Genomic DNA, 18,060 nt, shown 5'->3' with positions numbered 1-18,060 from the left:
ATCTCAGGGCATGGAAGATTAAGAAGAGGCTAAAGAGATCTGACAAGATCACACTTTTTATGCATTAATTAAAACAATGACGATGCAAATTATGTTTTAAGATCATTATTACCCTTAATAAGATACAAATGTGAAGGATAATGTTTGATAATAATAGATATTATGGAGAATACTGCTAAGCTATGGCTGTGTAAGGTTACTGTATTTCAACTCTACACTGTAAATACAGAAGAAAGCATAAAGGATCAAATGTTCATGGTTGGTACAGAGAGTGCAGCTATAGTAGTATCAACGTATACAAATCATTCATGGCAGGAAAGGCATTCTGATTTGAGCTAAATGTACAAACTGCTATTCAGTGTTCAACATTCTCTCTCTGTATGTGACACTTGACTTTTGCACTATTCATCTGCCGTCTTCATTCATACAATACAACTGAATTCAAACAAAACACACAAGGATGAGGCACACAAGTAATGCATTTTATGCTCATACTTTTTTAATGTATCACAATGAGCAAGAAACATACTTGATGAAATATTTTCAAAGGAGTATATTCAATTACCATCTACAATCAACTTAACTAGGACAACAAGGTTTTTGTGACAAAAGTTTCTTTAAAAGTCTGAAGTTCCATGTGGTTTTATGTATGTTAGTTTCCATGTAATTTGGTACAGTTTGGAAATCTTCATCATATAATTACAGTAACAAAAAAGCTAACAAGACTACAGTATAGAAAAGACATCAAGAACAACATTTTTGGTTTAACTTGCTCTTTTTTGTACATTGCAAGGCTGTTTTTTCTACCCTCAGTGGGCTGCCTGGAGCCACGGAGCCATGCTTGTGAGGCTCGGAGGAGGAATAATTCAAGAAAACAAAAAGAAAAAGAAAATGCATTAAAAAAAACATTGTGGCACCAGGAGTCACAAAAGGAACAGAGAGAGCTCCAAGTAACAGTTCATCTTTGAAGTTGGAGCAAACGGTTTTGTTTGGTTGTTTGTTAGTTTGGTTGTTAATTTTGGTTGATTCGCTTTTTTGTGTGTAACTGCCTCTTTAGGAATGACAGCCTAGAAAACCCTTCCCCTTTCTCTCTGGCTCATTTCTCTTTTTGGTTGGTGTGATGAACAGAGAGAGGGGCGAGCCGCCGTCTGACTGGAGAGCTTATACTTGTCCATCAGTGAGACAAGCAGGAGGAAATGAAACAGGTAGCAACAACATGAACCGGGGGAAATGAAGCAAGCATCTCTGTCCATCCCGTCCAGAAGTGCGGAAACATGTCCGTAAAAGAGCAGAAGCAGAGGCAGAGCTGGAGAAGAGAGACAGACAGAGCAACAAGGAAGCAGCTGGAGCCACTATAGTTCAGCTTCTTTATCTAATGTCTTTCCTCTCTGTGTCACACATGTCCACTGGTTCCAGAGTCCATTCCCATCTCAGAGATGTAAGCAAATATGGTTGTGATATTAAAGCCGCCTTGAGCCTGCCTTTGGCTCCCATGCCCAGTTTGCCCACAGCCTCCCCTGTCCTCTCAGCAAGATCTCCAAAGTTTCCCAGAGTTCATTTCTTCTTTTCATTCCTTCTTTATCATTTCAAACAAAAAAGTTGATGTCTTGTTTTAAATATATCTATATCTGTATACATGTTCATTTTCACAGTGGGCAAAAGATGACCTCTACAGCAAAACCTTGTCTTTTTCTTTCTTTGTAATTGTCCATGAAAATCAAGTATCCCAATGTGAGTCAAAGGATCTCAGTTATCTATTGTTTTGTGCCACAATAAAATATACACTTATCTGGGGCACAAATTGTAATTTTAAATTTTGTTTTTAACTGCATAAAGCTTTGGCCACATTCATATATTCAATCAAAATAAAAACTGCTCAGTGCTTCGGTATCGTCGTTCTCCTCTTTTTGATTTTTGTTAACTTTAAAATTCAAATTTCTAAAACTTCACCACTTTATTCATAATCCAGCTTTCGGTTCAGTACGTTTTGGTGCGTAAATAAAAGTACAGTATAAAATAAAATGTATAAAAACTCAAAACTGATGCTGGCTCTTATGAAACACACTCACTCACTCACACGCACACATACAAACTCACACACACAGTCCATGCTGGCTGAATCTGTTGTGAAGAAGACCAGGACCGTCTTCCACAAAAGAGCCCAAAACAAAGATTACACTTCAGAAATAAGAGATCAAACAGTGTCAAAAAAGACAAAKKAAWWWWAYYAKKWTWWTWKKKCKWWAAYMMGSCKYGMRKWWYYAWWAAYMWMWTTTTTTAATTCAGCAATTGAAATTAAAGCTAGTGTTAATTTATATGAGGAAAAGTAATATACAGAAACTAAAATAACATAAAATAGTTATAAGAAAATAATAGTACATGTCTGACATCTGAAAACCAAAATAAAGCAAACGCATTCAAGAATAAACTGTACAACATTAGAATTCTCAAAAATAATCATATGAACAATATTCTAGAGAACAGGACTAGAGGAGTGGCAAGCTTGCAGACCAAATCAACCGAATTTCAACAGCATGCGTAAGGAAGTATTAACACCAAATCACATTGCTCTGCAAGACGTAACACTTTTAACACACTTCCTAGATTGCAGCTTGTATCAATTGGGGCAAATACACTTGCTATACACTAGTGGCCGAAAACCAGTTATTCACAAATTTAAATATGCCTTGGTTTTGGTGTAAAGGAATTAAATAAACGTTTTTCATCTATGAGAGAGTGGGGATAATTAAGCACATCCATTTCCACTGCAATAAGATGGAGCGAGTGACCTCTTTGGACATGAAGGCATGACATACCTCTTAACTACAGTATCTGAACACAAGGGACATCTTCAAAAAAACTCCTGCTTTTTCCAGAATTAAAACGCTTTGGAATGAAGACGTCCCTTAGAAACCTGTAATCAACATCGTGCGTGAAAATGGTTTAATGCCCTGCAGACACCTGGGCCAAGTCACAACTGGATGTGCCAGAAAGTTGGGCCGGCACTCCAGACTTATCAAAACAGCCATTATTTCCTTCTGAGACTTGCAAGTTGAGAGGCATGATGATGTAACCTAGGAGACACGTCAGTACCAGATGTATCATATACATGTATTGGTAACCACTATTACTTGCTGATCAAGTGAGTAACAAACTTAACTGGAAGGAGGGGTTCTTATCAACTTTCCATGCCAGACACAAAATGACAGATCTAGGTAATTTTGTTTAGCAAACAGAATGCTAACTTTACACAACAGCTTACAGTCACATTAGAAATGAGAAAAAAATACAATAATAATTCAAATGATTAAAATTAAATCAGTCCTTGCTTAAGAAAAAAAAGGAGAAAACTTTGATGTGATATTTGGAATGCACTGTTCTTTACTAATGTTATATATCATTGGCTTTAAACATTGGTTTGTTCAAAAAGAAAATCGTCAAAAATGTCCTTTGGAACATATATTCACAGTCTTCAAAGTTCCGTTTTTGCAAGATGAAGAAAAAAAAGATGTCGCAGAGGCAGGAAAATGGTTTATTGTTGTTTTAGTTAAAGCTTAGCCAAAAAGCAAAATGAGCATGCATCTAGCTAGGTATTCTTTTTTCAAAATTCTACATTAGCAGCAAAACGTATGTCCTTGAAGACCAGACCTTATACATTTTCTTTAAAAAAAATGACTTTTTGTGAGTAACAGAAAAGTTAAAACAAAGACTTATAACCTCTATCTTACAACTGCAATGGCTCTGTAACGCTGCTACTCCACAATGCAAGGACAAGGTTCCTTTTTTGGTTTTTGGTATTCTTGGTATTTTACGTAAAAAAGCCACCTGTCTGCTTGCAATGAAGCAAAAACGGCAACTCTGATGCGTACTCATTTATTTTAAAACTTTGTTTTCTTTCCTCTAAAAACAGCAACAAATTCTCAAGTATAAAGAAGCCTCTTTTCTCATCTTTATGCACCAATGGTGAAAGTGTTTAGTCTTTGGATTTTCTTTTTGTTTTAAAGCGTGATAATTATTATTATTATTATTTTTTCATTTTCTTCATCTATGACAACAACAACGTAAAGTCTAAATGAAAATAAAGCCGAAAAAAGACTGTAGCCACACTACATGAAGAACAAAAGGCTTGATTTGTAGTGCCGAAGAGGAGTAACTATCTCCATATCTACAAATGCAGTGGAGGAGAAAAACAAAGTGAGGTGAGAGAGGAACAAGTAAAGTGAGAATTATGAGTCAGACAATGTTAAGTGCACAAAGGTAACAGAAATAAAAGTAAATATTGTTTAACATTTCACCCCAGGTCTTTTTTTCTTTTTTGGTTAGTACCATACCAACCAAAACAGAGAGAAAAAACATTTTGAAAGAGAGAACCCTGCCTAGTGGGAGAGTGGCAGTTGGGTGAACGTTAGCCAAGAAGCCGAGAATAAGACAGAAATAAAGTTCAGATAAGTTACTGCTCCATAATCTAGTCTATCGGAATGACCAAGACAACATCAAATGAAGCGCCTTAAAGTTGGACGATACAAAAGCTAAATGTACAAAGTTTTTTTTCAATCTACCATACTGTTTAAATTCATTTCCAATGCAACAATCTACTTAACACCAAAAATGTTCATATCTATCATAAATACAGAAAGTTTTTTTATCAAAAAAATCTTTTTTATCCCCCATCAACATGTCTCCAATGCTCTCCGGATTGCAAATTTTCCCACTTTAAGAGTATTTCAAATGTTTAAAATCAGCAGATCAGCTACCCTTTTAAATGTCCAGAAAGCTATGTCTTTATGATATTTTCACTCATTTTAAAACTTTCTGTCATTAAAATCAATTTCTGGGAGAAAAAAAAAATATATGTTTCTCCTGTTCGGAACAAAAGGTGTAAAACAATGAAATTCTGTAACAGAAAAACGTCTGTGAGCTGTTGACCTGAGAATAAAATAGACATTACATTATTCTTTTTACTTTTGCAAGCCATTGGTATTTGAATGCTTTGATAGCAGAAAACTGTTAGACTATTCTCCCATACAGTACATACTGGCTTTTTGTGACTGTGCTATTAAGTGGAAATAATTACACAAACAAGGGACAGCTTGTTGACTTTGTCAAAAGGGTTCTTGGGCCATTTAACAACTTTGAGGCAGTCCATTGCTATACAGCATTCCTCTATCATTACCCAAAACTTAACTGCAGTGATCTTTCTATTCTTATACATATAAATGTATATATTTCAGTTGAAAGAAATGAAAACCAGCATGTTGATATGGGAAAACAATCCAGTAACATTTAAATTTTTGGTTACAAGCTTTGGAATTGCAGTTAGTCTTTACACATCTTTTTCTGAAATTGTTTTGTATACTTTTAAACGTATTTTAACATCGCTGCTTTTTTGTTTGTTTTTTCCCATTTGTGTTTTTTTTTGTCTTTTGCGTTTTTAAAATATTGTCCATCACCGAAAGCTCTTTTACAATCTGATGGAGTCCGTTCCTACACTAGCAAGATTACTACTACAACTACTACTGTCTTTGAGACAGCCGGGCTGTTGCGGCACCTCCGCCGTCCTGCCCAGCCTGTCTGCTGACTTCTGACTGCTGTCAGAGTCAGACTCGTCGGTAAAGACGTCTGTTGGTATCGAGGTCTGAACTCCTGAGGTGCTCAATGAACTTGAGGTAACCGTTGAATGTGAGGATACTGGAGGAAAAGAAGAAGAAGAAGAAGAAGGAGTGGCATTGGGCTTCCCAGCTAAAGCTCTGGAGAAAGGGGCCTGGGGCCAGGGTTTGCCGGCAGCTGTGGTGTTGAGTGGGGTGGCAGAGGAGGAGCACAAGGATGAAGAGACAGAGGAGGARGGCATGGTGGCTGATGTCGTTGGCGGGGGAGGGGGGGTGCTGATGAGATGAGTGGCAGACTGCGAGGTAGATGCGGTGTTAGGATCGGGGAAGCAGGCTGAAGAGTGAGGTAATAAACTAGTAGCGTGCTCTTTGGCATTTCTGGCTGATCGCTTGATTGTTCTGTGTTTGTGCAAAGCCGAATCCAGGTGTTGACGAAGCGCTTTGTCCCCATCCAACGTGGTGTCGCAGGCCAGGCAGTCYTAGAGGCTGCCCACCCCTGCACCTGRGCCACTGGGGACACGCAGCAACACCTCTTGCAYGTTTGCCACAGACTGACCGAAAAAGCAGATAGACTTCAGGTGATTGACGGCCGCTTCTTCCTTGCTGAAGACTGCTTGACATTTGCGACACGCCAGCCTGTACTGCACCTTGGGGACGATGTACTGGTCTAGAAGGGGGTCTGCGACTTTGCCATCCATCTCGTTCTGCTTGGAGGGTAGGTTATTGTGAGAGGAGGAGGAGGAGGAAGAGATCTCTCTGTGGGGGTTGCCTTTCTGCTCCTCTGTTTTCGCTGGATCTTTGGCAGATTCTTTGCGGTCCCCCAAAGGTTGAAGGGGAACTGGAGTTTGGCTCGCTTTGGGTTGCTGGATCTGCTGAAGCTGCTGCTGCTGCTGCTGTAGTGCCTCCTGCAGGCTCTGCTGATATTGCTGGTAGTGCTGAAGCAGGGACCCTGGGGACAGGCCCATCAGCGCTTGGGACAATGTTGGGTTGTAGGGGAACATACTTTCCATGCCGTACATTGGCTGCAGATAGCCGCCTTGGAGAGRRCCAGGTATCTGCGGGGCGTAATAKGGGGAAAATCCAGGCATGAAGTAGGGCAGGAACTGACTAGTCAGTAGAGCTGTAGGGTCCGATGCCAAGGCAGCCTGCAGGGCCTGGAGCTGGGCAGGGTCCACCACATACTCCATACCCGGRGTGGGCATGGAGGTGGCGGGCACAGCTGCGTCTTGTTTTTCTTTCTTGGCGCTGGRAGCAGAGGTGGATGGMGCTGGGGTGCCRCCTGTGGAGGATGGCGTTGAGGGCTTCTCTGTCTTCTCCTTGTGGTGGGGCTTCTCCTTCTCTCTTGACCTCTCAGCATTACGCTCTTTGGGGTGTTCAGGCCGGGAGCCTGACTGGGTTGTTGTGGTGGTGGAGGTGGAAGTAGGGCTGGAGTGGGCGACAGATGTGTTGGCCTGTGCTGGGCTGGGTGATGCCAAGGAGGAGGAGGAGGAGGGAGGCTTGTTGGGTAATCCAGACGTAGGGAGGCTGGGTGAAGGAACACTGGCGCCAGGCATGTTCAGGAGGTTTGGAGGTTTGGGAGGAGTTAAAGCTAGAGAAGATGAAACAGAGAAATGGGATAATTCAGAGTTAGAGGGGGATTCAAGACATTAGTTATTCATAGATGCATGTATGTGTTTTTCTAAGTAAGGTGTTCTAGAGAGCTACTGTACGCACTAATTATCGGAGCTTAGTGTATTAATAACTGATTACTTTATTGAAGAGAAATGTTTTTCACCAGAGGTAATTCATTAGATTGCTTTTGATGATTCAACGTTAGCCAATCAGAAACTCAGCCTTTCTAGGAAGGCCCATAAGAAGAGATCTCAATCTCAATATTTACTAGAGTTGATCAATCAAGAAGCAGCTGGGCAATAATAAAGAAAACAACAGACAAACTGAGGAGTTAGTTACATCTTAAGATGATAAAGACTCTAGTGTCTACTACTTCAAACATGTGCAAATGGTTTCTTTACAAATAAAGTATGACACTGACCTTTAAACAAACTTAGGAAATCTTAATCAAAACATGTAATTTAAATGATAATAAGGTCAAGTACTGCTAATGTTCCCAAGGTCAAAGAGGTTTGAGAAGGAAGTGAGCTATTATTATTCATTTGAGGACTTTTTTTTAATGTTCTCTAAATGAATGGTAACAGTTCAAGTAGCTCATGAAGTTGACAGCAGATGTCTGGAGATGCTCATTCTGATTTTATATTGTATTTGTTTGTTGTAGTAGCGTCTCTCCAATAACGCAGGCCAACACTGTCAAATGAACGGAATGAAGGACTTTTACTAGAATGCATGACTCATTATGAAATACAACGTGATGTAAAAAATAACATGCTTACAGTTGCCTGGCAAATCCAGATTAAAACGGAAGGTGCCATCACACTGTTATATTGTATTACATGTACAGTATGTATTCCAATGTGAATATTTCCAGATGACAGATTGATTGATGACAAGGTTATTTAATCTGAAGAAGGTCGAAACGTTGCCTACTGGAAAATGTAGGAGAAATTCAGCGCCCTATTTAATCCAGAGTGCTTACTAGTTTTCCCAGTTAATACCTAGTTAATGGTTTTACTTGAATGAGACACTCAGACTGGTACAGCACTTCTTTTCAATTGTGGATATTACAAAATACTACATTTGATCCAAGAGTGCTTCATCGGTTTAAGAAAACACTGATGAAACAGTGATCTATGTGACGTCTGAGCGATGACATACCTGAGTTTGATGAGTTAAAGCCAGGTAGGGAGGTGCTTCCGACACCTGGCAGAAGTCCAGGGGGCATCCCTTGCAGATTTGAATAGGCAGACTGAAGGTTCAGGGCCTGCAGGGCAGGGCTATCAAAGATCCCCTGCTGCTGCATGGCTTGCTGCTGTGCCAGTCCCAGGACCTCATTGGCTTTCTTGATGCGATCCATCTCCTGCTGGGCCATCAGCTGGCGGACAGTGGCTGGGTCAAAGTACTCCTTCTCCTTGTCCAGTTGGCTCCCAATGGTGTCCTTTACCTTGGTGATGTGTTGCGCAGAGAAGATGTGATCTCGCACGGAGAGACGGGCACTGTACTTGATACTGCACAAAGTGCACTCCGTCTTCGGCCCCTCGTAGGATGTGTGGTTGATCCCGAAGTGCTTAGCCATACTGAGCTTGGCCTTTTTCTCCTTGGCGCGAGCATTCTGGAACCACACCTGAACCACCCTCTTTGGAAGTCCGATGTCATTGCCAAGTACCTCACACTCCAGCATGGTAGGTGTCCTGTAGTCATTGAAGCAGGACTTGAGTAGCTTCAGCTGGAGGTTAGTCATCTGAGTTCGGAAACGCTTTTGGCCAGGACGGTCTCCACTGTCGATGCTCCTGCTGCCGGAAGCACCGGGGCTTGGTGAGCAGGGATCAGCCAGACTGGAGGTCTCACTGTAGTCAATTATATTCTCATTTTCATAGTCTCTAGCATAATAGCTTGTCGCAGGGCTCACCAGCCCTGATGACATCTGGTCGTCATTTTCAAGAGAGGGGGCTGTACCCACAGACTTAGACAGGTAATCACCACTATTTTGACCATGCTTTTGATCAGCACTGTCATTGTCAGCATTGGCCTCATCACCAGTGGTGGTATCTGTGATGGCCGTATTCACTGAAGAACAGTCGTCATTATCAAGTTTGTTCTGGTCAAAGCTAAGGTTGACAGAGGACATAGATGGACTCTCAAAGTCCTCCATTCCTCCTTCAACTTTAATGGATGAAGGGCTCAAAAGGGCCCTMGGAGACAAGTCCATGTTTTTGCTCACTGGTGACAGAGAGGAGCATTGTCCATCATTGTTAGAAGGGGCAAGCTGGGAATAGCTGGAGATATCCAGAGGATCCATCTTCATTTGCATCCCTTCCTCAGTGAACATGCCAGAGAGAGCTAYGTTGTAACCGGCACGTTTGGCTTCATGCCAATGGCGGGAACGGATATGTGCCTCTAGTGCAGTTTTCGCCTTGAAGAGAGCACGACAAAAAGGGCATCGCCGGTGAGCTTGAGCAGGCCCTACAGCCCGAAACTGRCCCTTCCTTTCCCTGGCTCTGGTATTTTGGAACCAAACTTGCACTACCCTCTTCTTCAGTCCCACCTCATGAGCYATGTGGTCAAGCATTTTACGAGTYGGGTTTGAGTCCAARAGGTATTTCTGYTAGAGGATCTCCAGCTGCTCAGGTGTGATGGTAGTCCTMAGGCGCTTGTCTCTTTGTGGCTCCTCCCCACTGTTGGTGCTGTCATTCTCTCCTGGGCTAGTGCCTGCTTTCTCCTCCAACTTCCTCTTCAGGGAGTTCATGGTGGAGGTGGGTGTTGATGGAGAGGTGGCAGAGCTGCTTGGGATCTGTGGCATAGCCCCAGAGAGSAGTTGACTGGCCAACAGGGGATTGCTTGGATCAAACAACATGAAGGGCATATCCATTGGGCGGTCCAAGAACTGAGGGTGGATGAATTGGTTTTGCACAGAGAGGAAGTGGAGTTGCTGGTGCTCCTGCCAGTGCTCAAAGGATGGGAAGCCAAGCTTGCACTGCTCACACTGGTATTGGATCATTTGCTGCGCCAGCTGTTGCTGTGATGCATTGCTCATGTGAGGGTTGAGGCCCATGTGGGAGCTCTGAGAAGCTCTCTCAGCCTGGCTTGTCTGAGAGACTGAGGGACCACAGTCACGTTGCTGCTGAGAGAGGGAAGGAGAAGAATGCTTGTTTGTCTTTGGGGCTGTTTGTGGCTTCTCATCTCGTGCTTCTCTTCTCTGATGTTGAGTCTCAGATTGGGGCTGATGCACAGTCTCCTGTTTGATGGTGGTCTGGTGCTCACGTGTGTCTGTGGACATTTCAGCCAAATGTTTGGGCTTCTCATCATAAGAGTTTGATGTGTTAGCTGGTGAGGCTTCCTCCTTCTCAGAGGATGAGAGGTGGGAGAAAGCTGAGGTGGAGGGAGGGAGAGGGCAGAGGCTTGAGGAGGAAGGCATAGGGGTGTGACAGGAGGACCCAGAGGGGGTGTAGTATTCATGAGAAAGATCCATAGAGTCCTCGTTTTGGCTGTCATATTGCCCGTCATCGTCTTCATCTTTGTAACACAGCTTCTTTTGGTGCTTTATGAGGTCAAATATACGCTGGAAAACCAGACTGCATTTCTTGCACTGGTAGTTCAGGTTGGTGGTGCGAATGTAACGGTCATTGGACAGCTCTCTTCGTTCACCATCTTTGCTTCCATCGCCCTGGTTTTCATAATTCTTGCGTGCCTTCTGACGAGCATTTTGGAACCACACCACAATGACACGTGTGGGGAGGCTCAGAAGGTTGGAGAGCTGTTCAAATTCATCATCTTTGGGGTAGGCGTTAGCATCAAAAAAGTCCTGAAGCACCCTCAATTGGTAGTCTGTAAACCTTGTTCTTGAGGATCTTTTACTCCCATAACACTCCTGTCTTTGAGGCTCAGGGGAAGGGGGTTTAGAGTCAATTTTGGTATCCTCCAGAGTGGTAATGGGTGGGTTGTTGAAGTTGTAGGGTGAGTCTTTGTTGCGCTGGCGCTCTTTGAAGAGGGTGTTGCGGAACCAGTGTTTGATGACTTTCTGGGGCAGCCCTGACTTATCTGCCATCTCTTTAATCTGATCCTCATTGGGGGAGTTGTTGATGTCAAAGTACTGCCGAAGGACCCTAAGCTGGTCATCAGTGATACGTGTCCGGGGCCTCTTATTCTGCTGCTGCTGTAGCATGGCTGGTGTAAGCTGCTGTTGGTAAAGCTGGGCCAGATCGTTAGCCAGTGATTGTGACTCCACAGATGACATCTGGGATTGCATTTGAGAGGGCATGGACTGTAGAGACATTGACTGCATCATGAGTGGTGAGAAGAGGGGCATATCCATTGGCATGGACATTTGAGCCATTTGAACAGGAGGCTGTGGGGTCGACACAGTTGGGGGTGTGATGGAGGGAGCAGAGACAGGAATATTTGGTGTTGGGGCTCTCTGTGGAGGGGGTGGAGGTGGAGGAGGAGGAGGAGGAGGAGGAGGAGGAGGTGCAGGAGCAGGAGGAGCAGCCTCTGGTGTCTGGGGTCTGAGTGGATACAGTTTGTCATACTGCTCTCTGTATTCCTTGGCAAATCTCTCCAGGGAGCGGAATGGGAAGAAGGCCTGATGGATGTGCTCRTGATGACTCTTCAGAATRAGTATGTTMGAAAATAGTTTTCCACAGGCCTCACATTCCAGCTTCTSCAATCCCTCGATGGGGTCCACCACTCTRGTGATCCCACCAGGCGTGCTTGTTCCAGCTGGTCCAGGCCCKGCTGGCTTCTTCTGAGCTTTCTGCTTGTTTTCATTGTATTGAATCACTAGCTCAAACCCAAAGTTCTCCAGAAGYGCTTTAGTGGCATTTCCACGAGCATCTGAKGCAATCCTTGGTGGAGGAAAGCCAGGATCGTGGTTGGAGTTCATTGCAGTCTGTTGCATYTCCTTTTTTTCGTTTGACTTGTTGTCAGAGCTGTCTTTTGTGACATGTTCCTCAATTTTCTCTCTTAYGTCTTTTTCTCTTTGTATTTCCCTTTCTCTCTCTTGCTTCTCATTGTGGGCGGCAGCGGCCTTCTGCTTTTTCTCAGCCTGGTGAAGGAGATTGGCACTCTGCTGAAGCAAAGCCATCTGGCCCTGGGCCTGAGAATGGGCTTGGGCCTGCTGRTGTTGGTGCTGCTGCTGAAGGTGGTGGTGCATCAGCTGRTGTTGCAGGCAGCTCTGAGCCTGAGCCTGCTGGGCAGAGTTCTTCAGGTCCTCCAACAGAGAGTTGGCAGTGGAGCTTGACAGGCCAAGTGCAGAACTGTTGAGGTTCATCTCTGGGTTCAGTTGGAATTCTGCTCCAGGGATATAGAAAGGGAAGAGCAGCTGCTGTTGCTGCAGTGAGTGAAGAGCATCAGTTGTCATGGGGAAGTGCTGCAGAAGTGCTGGGTTGAAGAGCTGGGACTGGATGAGGGCAGCTTGCTGCTGGAGCTCTTGTTGGAGCTGGGCCTGGGCTTGGGCTTGGGCCTGAGCCAACTGCTGTTGCTGTTGCTGTTGAAGCTGCTGCTGCTGCTGTTGCTGCTGCTGCCCCCTTGCAGAGAGCATGTCTGCAAATTTCTTCTTTTTCGATTCATGGTTTTCAGACGGTGACGGATGACAAGTCATCGAGGAGTTCCCAAGGCTTTCAATGCTGTGAGACTGGCTCATGTGGTTGCCTCCAAGAATACTCTGTGTAGTCTGAGCCCCAGAAGAGCTGTGGTTGCTGGAGCTGGTTGTTGAGTTAGTAGCTGGGCTCGGGCTTGGAGTTGAAGTGCTGATGGAGGATCCACCGCCACTTAATCCAGAGCCACTGCTGGAGCTGGTGTTTCCTCCTGCTGCTTCAAGCTTGGCTGCTCGGGCCTTGGTCTGGTGGAGGACAGAGCGCATGTGGATCTCTAGAGTAGAGCTCTGGCTGTAAGCCACGTTGCAAGTGTTGCACTTGAATGGTTTGTTGTCAGGACTGCTGGTGGGCTCTGGTTGACCAGTGGTGGACTCCTGTAGGGCCCGCTTGACCTTGTGCAGGTGTGAGACAGAGTTGTAGTGAACCAGAAGGATGTTCTTCTGTGTGAATGACTCTTTGCACACCGTGCACTTGAAAGGACGAGATGGGTCCAGGAACTTCTCCATGGTAAAGTTAGGACCTTTCCTGAATGGCAGGGCACGCTTAGGCTCTGATCCAAAATCTTCTAGCAATGAGCCAGAGTCGCTGCCTGTTGGGCTTTGCTTCTCCTCTTGGTCACTGTCATCTCCCTCTTTGTCATCTTCTCCCAGTCCTCCGTGGTCCTCTCCAAGTGATGGATCTCCCATGACCATAAGGTCTCCATTCATCAGTAAGCCTCCGTAGAGCTGTTGGATGTCAGCCTCACTCAACTCTAGGTGGCTGGTCTCCAAATGTTTCTTCAAGGCCTGCAGGGTCCTGAAGCTGCGTTGACAGAGGCAGCACATGGTGGCTGCTCTGATGACGTGGTACTGTGAGTGCAGCTGCAGTTTCTCCACCGTCTTGAAGGCCAGGCTGCACTGGTTGCAGCGGTACTTGTAGACATGCCGGTCTGAGACAGGCAGCTGAGGCCTTTTGTTGTGAACCTCGTTGAAGTGCACCTGGAGGGAGTTGGAGGACTTGAAGACCTGGTTACAGCCTTTCTTCCAACACAGGAATTCTGTGTCTTCCCTTCCAGACTGCTGATCCTCCAGATGTGACTTGCGAGCTTCAGCTATTTCTGTAGGCAGTGAGACCCCTTTCTCAGGCTCAGCATCTGATGGTTCTGTCAATAAATAAAGAGAAAGAAAAAATGGATTAAAGAGGCTCCCACATAAGCAGAGTCTTTGTGCAAGAAAATGTAATTTCAACAGAGGACATCTTATCTCTACTTAGGAGTCCTTGACGCATGTATCATTTCAGAATCCCCAGGGAGGGGGTAGTTGCAACACACAGAAGTAATAACTAATTCAGACTCCTGCAGATGCAGGAATCATTATTTTTCCTTTGTTGTCAATGATGGCCTTGGCATGATCCCCTGCATTTTCATTACATTTTCCAAAGGGAGACTGGGTAATGAGAACAGTGCCATCGCTATCCTTCACATTTAAATGAAAGGAGGGACAATTAAAGCATAGGTAAAAACATGGTGCTATACTGACCGGCTTGTTTCTTGATATCTTCAGAGCTAGAGTTAGCCGTGGCCTGTGGGGTGCTGCTTTGTGCCTCTCTATCTGGGCCTGGTACTGGTATGAACATGCTTTCTGGCAGAACCTCTGATGCTGTCACCTGGAAAATCAAACACAAGACATGTCCCATGTTAATTACTGTGTGGTCCTATTATACAACTGAGTTTCTGTAAGCTCACAAAAATATTATGTTGTTATATATTCTTTACATTTAAAACTGCACACATATTTTCCTGATGGAATTGATAGACATCTTAAAACATCTTGGAAACCCTTGCATAAGGTTTTTCTCTCACATGCACTCACACAGACATGCACAAATAATCATATTACTTTTGACTTTATTTGCCATCCCTGGAATTTGTACTTTGATCACTGCTGGTGTTTTGTCAAGCGACTGGAAAGTTCTGCTGCAGCCAATTAGTGAGATGGCCTGAAAAGCCTACCTTGGCCAACTGAAAAGCTTATTAGGCCACCTAATTAAATCATTATTCCATGAAAGAAAAGTGCATCCCATTCCAATGATAAGGACCAGAACAGAAAAGAGGCATTCTGGGTAATATAAGCACTATCAGTTTGGGGAAATATTCTATGCCTTCCAACCCTGCATAAGTCACAATATAGTGGTTTAATGTCAGTTACGTTAGAGTTATTTCAGGTGCATTAAGAATACAAAAATTAGAGCTACTATGGATAAATCCAAACATGAACAGGTTCAATAAAGATGTATGAACAAATACGCAACAAAATGACGTTTCAGGAGGAATGCTATGCATTTTTCCACGATACAATGGTTTAATTTGTTTCTACCATTTTAATTAGAACATTTCAAGGAGCAATGAATATTGATTAAGAATGTGCAGAGAAGCGGCCAGGTTTTCTTTGCTCTCAAAAGGTTGAAGTCAATCATGGGTGAATGACAGCCACCTCCCTCCGTATTATCTCCCCCCACCCCTCTTCCTCTCCCATATCTCCCCCTCATAGCCCCTCTTTCCCCTTACAGAAATGCAACAATTCATCAACTGCACTCATTAAGCAGCTCCTATTTAACAATAATCGGTGATTGAGATTGGAAGAGGCCGGGAGATGAGGCACTGTCTGCTTCACCTTCCTTCAATTAACTCCCCAAACAGAATAATCAGCCTCACTCCCCACGCTGCATTTCAATTCACAGTACCCCAACCCACCCGACCCCACCCCTCTCCCTACTCCCCACAGTCTCTCCCCACCCTTGCTCCCTACTCCCGTCTCTCCTAGCTTCTTCCGCTATCCCACGAGTTTCCCACTTGCTTCTAGTCGCACGTCTCTCCCACATTCTCCTACTCCACCAGTCCTCTCCTCACTTTCTCTACTGCCCACAGTCTCTCCCCACTTTCCCTACTCCCACAGTCGTCAACCACCCTTCTCCCTACTCCCCACGAGTCTCTCCCCACCCTTCTGCCCTAGTCAACAGTTCGTCTCCACCACTCCAGTTCCCCTCTCCTACTCCCACAGTATCTCCCCCTTTCCTACTCACGTCTCCCCTTCTCCCTACTCCCACGAGTTCTCCCACGCCTTCTCCCCCTATCACCCACAGTCCTTAGACCACCCTTCTCCTAACAAGTCTCTACCACAGCTTTCCCACCCGATTTCACGTCTCCAGTCTCCACAGTATCTCCACCTTTCCTCTGCCACACAGTCTTGCCGACCTTCTCCCTATCCCAAGTCTGCTCCCATTCTCCTATTCAAGTCTCTAAGCACGCTTTGCTCTATCCCACAGTCTCGTCCCCACTTCTACCTAGTCGCAAGTTTCACCTTCTCTACTTCCAAGTCTCTCCCCCACCTTTCGTACTCCGAACAGTTTCCGCTAGACTTCTACTATCACAGTCTCTCCCCACCTTTTCGGTACTCACAGTCTCTCCCGCCTTCTCCTTCGCAGGTTGCTGCCCACCTTTCCCAGCTCGCCACAGTCTCTCCCACTTATCCCTTATCCGAAGTCTTTAACACCCTTCGACGGCTCCTACTCCAGAGTCTTCCCCACGTGTTCCACCTTTGCTCTAGTCTGCCAAGTATTGCCACCTTCTCCTATCCCAAGTTCTCGCACCCTTCTTCCGCTATCCCACAGTCTTCTTCCGCACCTGCCTTCTGCTACTTCACAGTCTCTAAACGCACCACCTTTCTCCCTACTCCCCACAGTCTCTCCCCACCCTTCTCCCTAGTCTCCACAGTATCTCCCCACCCTTCTCCCTACTCCCCACAGTCTCTCCCCACCCCTCTCCGTGCCTCTATTAATCTACCTCCATTTCAGGTTCTCCTTACTGCAATGGACCACCCTTCTTCTCTTCTATCACCCCACAATGGTCATCCTGGCTTTACTTAAATGTGTATGTGTGGGTGATAACATCAAATGAGGCTAAACAAAATGAAAAGGAAGAATATAATTCAAATAGCTGTTTTGACCTTTACTATCTAACACAATATTCATATTCTTCAAAAAGAATCAGTCAAATCTTATCAACATATATTTAACCTTAAGTCACCAGGAGTGATGTATAAAGGCATAATGGATTCACCTAGTCATCTGAAACATAAAATAATCAAATGCCTCTGTCTATATTTGTGTATTTTAGCCTTTGGTCTGGCCTGTGCTTCTAAAAGGAACAAACTCTCTGTCAGTCTGCAACTGGCAGTGTGTCCAGCAAATAGTGACAATGAGGACATGTCTGTGAACAAAGCATGGCACACAGCTCCAAACAGACCCACTCGAGTCCTCATCAAGCAACAGCGGGTTTACATAGGGCTCCAGGGTTAAGTGGAACAGTAAACATTCTCTCGTCCATCACTGTGCGATTAGTCTCATCAGAAATTCACTGGAAAATGTTCAGACATTTTCCTTCCTTTCTGTTTTCTTCTCCCTTCTCTCTCTCCTCCATATAGAGAGTGGCAAATTAATGCAACCAGCATGGAGAATACCACAAATACAAAACACAGCAGCGATTTACATTACAAAGTGGACTGTTTCTAGACAACCTCTTCATTAGACAACGAGAGGCAAGAGCAGAGAGTATCCCAAGGTCACTTTTAATTTGGACCACCTAATTGGCAAACATAGTTCAAAATGGCTATCATCTAGCCAGACTCAGAATTAATGAAGCACAATTATTTTCATTACCCCTATCTTAGACAGACAGAAAATGAGACAGAATGAGAGAGGGAGGGGAGGAGAGAGAGGAAGAGAGAGGGAGCGAGAGAGGAGGGAGAGAGGGAGGGGTAATGGAAGGATGGGGGGCTATGCAGGAGAGAGAGTGTGAGGAGAGAGAGAGGAGAGAGAGAGAGCAGGAGAGGGAGAGATAGATGTAGAGAGGATGGAGAGAGTTAGAGAGAGGAAGGAGCAAGAGAGGATGTAGCAGCATAGAGGAAGAGAGAGGGAGGAGAAGGGGTATGGAAGGGATGGGGCCAAATGCAGGAGAGAGCAGAGAGAGAGAGGAGAGAGGAGAGGAGAGAGCGAGAGAGGATGTAGGAGAGATGCGGAGATGAGAGAGAGAGAGAGAGAGACGAGAGAGGAGAGAGAGAGAGGAGAGGAGAGAGCAGTCACGTGATGGGAATGGAGCAGAAAGTCGAGCAAGCAAGACGGTGGACTGAGAATGGTGGTGGCATACCTTTATGCATGTCGGTATGAAAATAAAAGTCTTCCTATTTTCAGCACTTCATATTAGGGCTGCGTCTGCC

The 18,060-nt window shown here is 44.7% G+C and overlaps 1 protein-coding gene across 1 annotated transcript; it reads right to left on the bottom strand.

Moving 5' to 3' along the window:
* Positions 1–477: 477 nt before the first annotated feature.
* Positions 478–14,447, bottom strand: LOC112077389 (zinc finger homeobox protein 3-like). The gene is given in 3 exon segments (XM_024143909.2): positions 478–7,194; positions 8,376–13,949; positions 14,326–14,447. Coding segments are annotated over 3 exon segments (7,404 nt in total). The 5' UTR covers positions 14,423–14,447; the 3' UTR covers positions 478–5,461.
* Between the last annotated feature and the right edge of the window lie 3,613 nt (positions 14,448–18,060).

The sequence above is a fragment of the Salvelinus sp. IW2-2015 genome, unplaced genomic scaffold, assembly GCF_002910315.2.
Source record: "Salvelinus sp. IW2-2015 unplaced genomic scaffold, ASM291031v2 Un_scaffold4510, whole genome shotgun sequence".
In the NCBI taxonomy this organism is placed as follows: Eukaryota; Metazoa; Chordata; class Actinopteri; order Salmoniformes; family Salmonidae; genus Salvelinus; species Salvelinus sp. IW2-2015.
Note: the sequence above shows the minus strand (reverse complement) of the source record. Positions and strands in the feature narration are given on the sequence as shown.